Source organism: Octopus bimaculoides, chromosome 5 (assembly GCF_001194135.2).
Source record: "Octopus bimaculoides isolate UCB-OBI-ISO-001 chromosome 5, ASM119413v2, whole genome shotgun sequence".
NCBI classification, from domain to species: domain Eukaryota; kingdom Metazoa; phylum Mollusca; class Cephalopoda; order Octopoda; family Octopodidae; genus Octopus; species Octopus bimaculoides.
In genome coordinates, this window is record NC_068985.1 from 122226014 (window position 1) to 122235488 (window position 9475).

The 9475-nt window shown below is 36.0% G+C and overlaps 1 protein-coding gene across 1 annotated transcript in view; it reads left to right on the forward strand.

The window, feature by feature from the left end:
- Nucleotides 1-8131, forward strand: part of LOC106883442 (uncharacterized) — a 32732-nt gene extending 24601 nt beyond the window's left edge. The window contains exon 3 of the mRNA XM_052967985.1: nt 409-8131. Within this exon, the coding sequence (XP_052823945.1) occupies nt 867-8084 (7218 nt within the window). The 5' untranslated portion in view covers nt 409-866 and the 3' untranslated portion in view covers nt 8085-8131. The remainder of the gene's footprint in view (nt 1-408) is intronic.
- Nucleotides 8132-9475: the final 1344 nt, after the last annotated feature.

Consider the following 9475-nt stretch of genomic DNA (forward strand, 5'->3'; position numbering starts at 1 on the left):
ATATATATATATATATATATATATTTATGTACATGTATCCGTTGTATAGTTTTGTTAACAAATAACCAGCTACTCACCAACCCCCTGTCCTGACACGTGGTCGTAGGAATAAACTTGAATTGATGTTGCTAACATGATTTGCATTGAACAGTAACAACCCATCATCTAGAAACCTTCTTGGACTTATCTCATTTGGTCTCTAGAATCTTGAGGAGATACGTTCATTTGATAAGTTGCATGGAGCCAAGTCAGAACTGTTACTAAATTTTGTGTGTGTTTGTGCATAGTGAGAGAGATAAATCCATTTATTTATCATATAAAGTGGGCTTAAAACAAAAGATATATGAAATTTTGAAAGAAATATCTTCTGACATTGTTCTGTATGTATTTTCTTTTCTTTCTTTCCAGATTGCCTTTCAAAAAGGATTTTTGCCTGAAGTCTATGACATCAATCTCATTCTATTTCCTGTCATGATATGGCAAATTCAGGCCAAGATTGTAGCAGGATGTTTGCTAGTTATTTTACCATGATGATACGATATCTTCCTGATTGACAGACAGTCTTCCACACCATGGTGTAAATGTAGGATATTTGAGTGGAAAACGGCAAACTTCTGCCTCCCACCATTTTCTTTCTTTCTGCCTTCTTGTAAAAACAGTATGCAATAGCTGATAATTACTGAGTCATTCTCCCCATTCTATTTATTACTTTGTTAGATTTGGAATAAAAACCTTAAGTTCTATACAGGTAGCTTTCAAGCATTGCCTTAAACAAGGCTTCTTTTCCTTAGAAAATTAAATTTTAATCAAAAGGCTACCTATCTCTACTTCATCCTATCCATCTCTGTATTTCTCTTTCTTCCAAAATGGGTAAATCGTCATTTGAGTGCAATTTTTGTGACAAAGAATTCACCAATAGATCTAGATTAGATTCTCACCAGAGAATTCACACAGGAGAACGACCACATATTTGTAATCAGTGTAATCGGCCATTTCGCACAGCCTCTGATTTGAAAGTACATTTCCGCACTCATACTGGAGAGAAGCCTTATAAATGTAACTTCTGTGATCAAGCATTTGCAGTTTCACGTAATCTCACTGCACACATACGTATTCATACAGGTGAGAGACCTTTTATCTGTTCCTTATGTCACAAGGCTTTCACACAGAAATCTGCACTCAATGTTCACTCCAGGATTCATACTGGTGATAAACCTTTCCAGTGCATCTTTTGTGCCAAACAGTTTGCATACTCTAACAGCTTGAAGGTGCACTTACGTGATCATACACGTGTTGAGAATGGCAACGACATTGACACCAATAACAGCAGCAACAACAGTAGTGATATTCATTCTGTAAGTAATAACACTAACAATATTATTAGTAACACAAATCTTTCTGGTAGAGGCAGACGTAAAAAAAATAATCGTCGTAAAGCAGGTAGAGCCCCTAAAAACCAGGAGACCATCAAGCAATCAACTGTATTGGGATTCTCTGATTATACTCAACCAGAGGAAGAAGCTCTCTATACTTGTTCTATTTGTTCCCAAGGCTTTGACCAAATTGAGCTTCTAGCCGAGCATTGGAAGTCTCACAATGAAGACACTGATTCTGAGAAGAGTGATGACGACAATCCTTCAAGAACTGTTCAGAAAGATGTTAATGGTGTTGGTAAAGTACCATCTAAGGCCGAAGATGATTTAAAAGAGGAAAAGAACCAAGAAAACTTGGTTGCACCTAGATTCAACAAAGCTGTTGATGACAATGATATTTATCAAAAGATCGACAAAGATAACTCTTCACATGCAGAGTTTACAGAGCCCTCTTCCATTTACTGTAACTTAAGAGAAAGCATTGCAAAATCACTTGGTGCAATTCAGATTAGCAATGGGCAACGTCAGACTAGATCTAGAAGTAAAGAACAGTCTGATGATGCTTCAATTTCAGCAGTAGCACCTTCTAAACATTCTCAGTCATCAAAAAGTTGTCACTCTTCCAAATCACCTTCTGTTAGTGCATCCAATACTACGTTTGGGGGTAGATCCAAACGGCTGCTTTCAAAAAATCCAGTTGGCAGTCAGGCTAGTCAGGCAACTAAAAATATCAGTCCAACTGCTTCAGTTGCTAATAACTCATCTAATGTAAGCCTTTATGGGAACGAATCTTTCAATTCTGTAAAAACTGAAGAAAATATGAACTGTGTTTCTGAGAACGAGCACTTTGTTGATAAAGGAAATACATCCCGAGACAATAAATGGGAAAGTTACCAGACCACTACTCTGATAGATGAAGGAGAAAACCAAAGTGCTGTTATTACAGAATCATTGGTCAGTAGCATCTCAGTGAAAAATGAGCCATCTTTTCTGCCTTCTAGTGATACCTTTTCCAAGGAAATTTCTCAAACATCAGACAATGCAATGTCTGAGACAAATCTTGGCAAAGAGATCACAAAATCATCATCATGCCTTGTTGAAAATAAATTAGATATTGCTTCTCTTTTTGACCAAGATATTTACACATCTGCTCTCAATGATGCTCTGAAGTGTCTTCCATCGACAGCTTCATTATCCAATTCCTTCCTGAACAATGACAACAACAATCACAGCAATAACAATAGTAGTGATGAAAATAAAGACCCTCTTAACTCTTCAGGAGACATAACTGACTCTTTTATAAAGAAAGAAACAGAAGGTACTGTTTTCTTAAATCTACCCCAATCCTCTCAACAGGATTTGGTGGCTTCTTCCTCCATGCCATCTATAATGTCAATGATGGATCAGTCCCAAATTGATATGTTGTCCAACTCCACTGCTGCTGATACATCATCAAATATTGCTGAAAAATTTAAAACATACAAGTGTACACTATGTGGCATGATACTATGTGAGGCTGAACTTTTCGTTGAACATTTAGGGAAACATTCCCGAAATGCTAATCCATTCATATGCACAGAGTGTGGAAGACAATGCACTCGTCAGTATGATTTGAAAGTGCACACTAGAACACATACAGGCGAGAGACCATACAAATGTAGATTTTGTAAGCGTGGGTTTGCTATTTCTCGCAATCTTGTGGCACATCTGCGTATTCACACTGGGGAGCGACCTTATCAGTGCAATACCTGCAATAAGTCATTCACTCAACAAAGTGCACTACGGACACACAGCCGCATTCACACTGGTGAAAAGCCATATGTTTGTAAAAGCTGTGGCAAAACATTTTCTTATTCGTATGTCCTAAACTCACATGTACGTGATAACAAACTTTATCGCTGCAACTATTGCCAGGGAATGTATATTGGGTCTTGTGCCATTAACCTGCACATGAAGTCGCATGATGAAGACAAACAGCTAGCAGAAAGTGCTGCTGGTATCAAGGAACTTTCTTTCAGTACAGATAATACCGAGATTCTGAATGAAAATGTAGTTAATGAAATGGACAGAAAGCTGTTAAGCTCTACTGGAACACCACACCTAAAGAATTCCAAGTCAAAAAAAAAAAGGAAAGGAAAATTAAAATTGATTTCTCAGACTATTGATGTTACTGAATCTATAGACTGCCAGATTACCAACATAGACAATCCAGATCTTTGGCCAAATACAGATATGCTTGTTAAAATGGAAAATAATACTGAAGAATTCATAAGAAATGGTGAAAATTTTGGGAATGTAGATCAATCTATATTTGGAAAATCAGGTCTACCAGACCAATTGGGTTGTGATTCTCAGATTTCAAAAAATGGAGATGATCTGCAGGCACTTTATGTGGGGAATTTAGAAATGCAAAACTACAGTCAGAACTCTGAAAATGTTGCCCCAAAGAGTTCCTCTCAAGAGGGTTTTGGCGGAAAATTAAGTTCCTATTTTAAATATGCTAAACACTTGTCTTTGCAACATGAAGCCAAAATATCAAGAAAAATAAAAGCTAGACAAAAAGCTCATATCTGCTGGTATTGTCACCGAGACTTTGGAAAATTCAAGGACCTGTGTAAACATGTGGGGAAACACTGGAAAAGCCGTCTTTACAGCTGTTCTCATTGCAAGAGGAAGTTTACTCGTCAAACTGCTTGCAAAATGCATAAAATGATACATGGTAAGAAATATTTCAAATGTCAATATTGTAGTAAAAGTTTTGCATTCTCATGCAGCTTGATGTCTCATTTGAAAGTAGTCCACACACACCGGTGCCATGTAAAAAGCCATAATTGTCAGCATTGTTTTCAGTCATTCAGTCGTTATTACCTCCTTTCAGCACACATAAAAAAGCAACACTTAGGAAAATCATCTGAGAAACTAGGTGATACATTTATAAAATCTAACAAATCATTAATCCCACAGCAGCCTTATGAAAACAATACTGGTATTCTAGGTATCGATGAGCCTCATTTACCATCTGAGGTGAGTCCAACTTCTTCTGTGCAAAATAATGCATCTTGCCATCAATTGAATAATGATCAGATTGTTATTTATCTTGAAGAAGAAGGTGATCCCAAAATGGAAGATCTTGAAAACGAGATCGATGATAATATGTTATCTTCCAATTCTGGTGAAGGATCTGCCATTGATATCAGTGCAACATCTCTAGATGACCCTGATGCTGATGATGAAGAGGAAAATCTGTCTTGTAGCTTTTGTGAGCGTACTTTCAGCCAACGCCATCAGCTTTTGGTACATCTTCGAATTCATACTGGTGAAAAGCCATATAAATGTACTTGGTGTCATAAAGCATTTCGTGTGTCGAATGATCTTAATGTACATACGCGTATTCACACAGGCCAACGTCCTTATAGGTGTAAAGTGTGTGATAAAACATTTACAGTCTTACGTAACTTGTCAACCCACATGAGGGTACATACAGGTGAAAAACCTTATCAGTGCAATATATGTACTAGACGTTTCTCTCAGAAATCAGCTCTTACGGTCCATATGCGTATCCATACTGGATCAAAACCTTTCAGATGTGGTATGTGTCCACAAAGTTTTGCTCATTCATCAAGTTTACGGCAACATAAGCAGCGTCATGTCACTGACCAGCTTGAGGAGGAGGTTTTCCGATGCACTGTTTGTGACAAGACTTTCCCTTGCTTCGATACTCTTAGCAGTCACGTTGAAGAACACCTTAAAGAAAATTTAGAATCAAATAGCAAAAATAAACCTGGGTTGAGCAAAACTGCAATATCATCATCAGGAGTAAAGATTAATGAAGAGTCTGTTTTGCAAGAAGGGACTTACACATCATCTCTAAAAGAAACCAACTATGCAATTAAAGGTACTGCTAAAAAACGAGGCAAAAGAAAAACAAAAAACCGCAACCATTCTAATTTATCTGATGGTTTCGATCAACAACAGCTTAATCAAGTGAACCAAGTCATCAACAAAATGAAGCTTGAGGAAGAAGCCATGCTTTGCATCAAAGATGAATCCAATTCCTCAAGTATGATTGATTCTCTTAAATTCAAAGCCTTGAACGATGATCCTGCAGATCCATCACCATCGTCATCAGTTGCAACATTGGAAAAATCTTTTCGCACTTTGAATAACCAAAAGAAGAAAGAGAAAATTCCTTGTGTCGGTACTTCTCAAAACATGGCCTATAAATCTGATCCTGGAGATTTCTCTAGCCAGCAACAGCATTTATTAGAATCTGAAAATTTGAACAAGGTTGACTTTGATGATGTTGTTGGCTTTGCTGAAAAGAGTGATGATAATGTTTCGGACACTGCCTCACAAATTTACTCTTGTAACGACTGTGAGAAAACATTTAATCAGAAATGCCTTTTATTAGCACATAGCAGGATCCATACAGGAGAACGTCCTTATAATTGCCATGTCTGCAGCAAGACATTTCGCATTCCTAATGATTTGAAAGTCCATTTGCGGAGTCATACAGGAGAAAGGCCTTACAAATGTCAAATCTGCAATCGTGGTTTTTCGATTTCTCGAAATTTAACCGCTCATTTGAGGGTTCACACTGGAGAAAGACCATTTAAGTGTGAATTCTGCAGCAAATGTTTCACTCAGAAATCAGCTCTAACAGTTCATATAAGAACCCATACAGGTGTTAAGCCATTCAAATGTGAAGTCTGTGGTCAATCTTTTGCCTATTCTTACAGTCTCAATGTTCACAGGAAACAACAACATAATTTAAATAGCAATAGCAAACCGTCCAGTGGCCGGCTTTACAAGTGCAATGATTGTGACCAAACATTTACACATGGCTATCTTCTTGGAATCCATCGAAGAACTCACAAGCAGCGCAGTAAAGCCAAGCAACAAAACTCAATTAATCAAGTTCCTCATGCCAAGATGCAAAGTTCTGAGGATCAGCACTTAAATTCACGTTTGAAATCGGATCCTTTCTTGTCTCTTTCACTTGTTAATAACAATCTCAATGAACTCGAAATTGATCAGATTACTCTCAGTCAGAAAGATTCTCTGAACCTTCATGAAAAATCACTTGAAGAGTTAGACCAGAATAATATGTTCATTAAAAGCAATACTAGTGATTTTCAAGCTCATAATGCAGACTTAGGAGATTTTGAAAAACCTCACCAGTCATTACGTACCAAATTTGGAATCTCAGAGAAGCTCAACAGAAAAACCAAAAGGCAAAGACGCTCAAAGTATTCATTACAATCTGCAGAAAATGATGGAAACAAAAATGGTGAAAATGAGTGTGTTGAACTATCCAATACTGAAATAGATCTTGATGAAATAGAAGCAACAGCTGCACGGCTAGAGAGTCTGTTATCAGATGAACCACTCTCCATTGATGAGGCTGCTTGCAAAGTGTGTGGTAAAACATTTAGCCAAAGAGCTCATTTAGCTGCTCATTATCGCATCCATACTGGTGAGAGACCTTACAAGTGTCGCTTGTGTTTTAAGGCTTTCCGTGTATGTAGTGACCTTACAGTGCATCTGCGTACTCACACAGGTGAGAGACCTTATAAATGCCAATACTGCCCAAAAGCCTTTTCAATTTCTCGGAATCTTACTGCACATTTACGTACGCATACTGGTGAGAGACCATTTGCATGTGGACAATGCAGCAAACGATTCACTCAGAAGTCTGCTTTAACAGTTCATATGCGTACACATACAGGTGTACGACCATATGTATGTCAAGTATGTAAAATAACCTTTACATATTCACATAGTCTGAAAATGCATATCAAGCATCATCACTCCAGAGCAAGTATGTCTGATGCACCTGAGGCTTCGCCGGCATTCCAATTTGATGGCACTACTGACTATCTATTTCCAAATGCTCCTATATCTGATGGCAGTTTAATACTTGAATCTCCTGAAAAGAAATCCAATTCCAGCTTAACAGATAATCTGAATAGATTTGGGGATGACACAGTGGCAGAAAGTGCAATGGACGCTAAATGCAGCATAAGTCAAAATATTTTTAAAGATGCAATTGACAGTGAATATAATGATAGTAACATATTCTTAGATGATATGTTCTCTTCAGCTAACAGTTCTGCTAATTTCCTGACCAATAGCCAGCAGCAACAAAATTCTGCTACTTCATCTTTTAGTGAACAAACTTCTGATAATGGCAACTTTGACAACTTAACTGAGATGAATAGCAAGTGCCAAATTTGTGACAAAACATTTAACCAAAAGTCTCGTCTTGTTGCACATTTGCGTACACACAGTGAAGAGAGGCCATATCAATGTAACCTGTGCCCCAAGACATTTCGTGTAGCCAGCAACTTGTCTATACACAAGCGTGTCCACACTGGTGAAAGACCATATAAATGTGACATTTGTAGCAAATCATTCACAATCTCTCGTAATCTTTTCACTCACATGCGTACCCATACTGGCGAAAGACCATTTTCATGTGAACGCTGCAGTAAAAGGTTCACACAGAAGTCAGCCTTGACTGTCCACATGCGAACTCATACTGGGGATACCCCATATGAGTGTGATGCTTGTGGGGAAAAGTTTACATACTCCAGCAGTTTTATGCTCCACAAAAAGCACAATAAAGCTATTAATTGCACCTATTGTGGAGAAGTCCTTTTGGGCAAGTGTGCCTTCCGCTCTCATCTGCAAAAACACATTACTGCTTAAGCATTCTCAGATCAAGAGTGAAAATAAACCAGCTTACCGCCTTTGAACATGGAATCTCACTTTTTTTTTTTAAATGTGTGTGTGTATGCATGTGTGTTTTGTATGCGTGTTTCTCTTTAAAAGGTTGTCTAATCTTATTCAGTTAAAGGAATCAAAGAAAAAGGAAGAAAAATAGTATATAAAAAAAAAGAAAAAAAACAAAAAAAAACAAACAAAATATGATTGAGAAGCTTTGTTGGTATTACAAAAATAGAGGAAAATATTTGAAATTATTTAAAAAGTGTTTTACATGTTTCCATCCCATTCCATATAAATAATACATGTTGTGTTCTTCATTGTTTTTTGGGGTTTTTTTCCATTCTCTGTGTTTCAGGGAGCTATTTATAAAACCTTAGATGAAAATCAGGAACATTTCTTTAACCCTTTGTTAGATTACTTAGATACCTTGTAATCATACATAGACTTAATATTAACCTGAAAATCACTCATGGTTACCTTATTATTTTGAATTGCAAGTATGCATTCAAAACCTTCATTGTTAGATTCTTGTTTGTGTTTTTTTTTGTTTTTTATGGTGGTGTTGGACAATATTTTTATTTTTCATCATGTATTTTTAAAACAGACAAAACATTTTTCACATCTTCACTTATTTTTGGCTTGTTTGTTTCCTCAGGCATCACTTATTATTCATCAATTTTTTTTCTTTCAGTTTCTTTACTCAATGTCCATCTCACCTTTAACTACTTCACCTCATAATTTAATTGGTTCATTCTCTCAATAATATTCATTAGATAATAGGAAAAAAAAAACCTTTAATAACCTTAGAATTAATTCATAACAAATGAAAACAAAAAGAGGGAAAGTGTGTTCTTTCTTTTCTTCATGTTTTTGTCCATGCAAAGAATTGCATTAATTTAAAGCACCATTTATTACACATTTTGTAGAATGTGCATGTGTGTGTATGTAAGCATATGTATGTATATAAACACGTATGTATGCATATGTGTGTGTGTATGTATATATATATATATATATATATATATATATATATATGAACAAACAAATAACTATAATTTCAAAAATGATAGCCCTTGTGTATATTTTCTGCTCTTCCCATGGTTGTTCATACGTTTTTCCTAACTTATATACAATTTTTCAAACTGATCAAAACACTATTTTTACACACAACACAACTACAGTTTATTGACATTAATTAACTTGTTTCTTTTTTTTTTTTTCAGATATTTTATCTTAATTTTTACATACAAGTGCACCTTTAAAAAAAAAAAAAAAAAAAATAATATATTTAATTAAAAAAAATTTTTTTTATATTATCAACAAAGTTTGAATAATTATAAAAATCCCTCTCCTCTCAAAAATAAATTAAAACA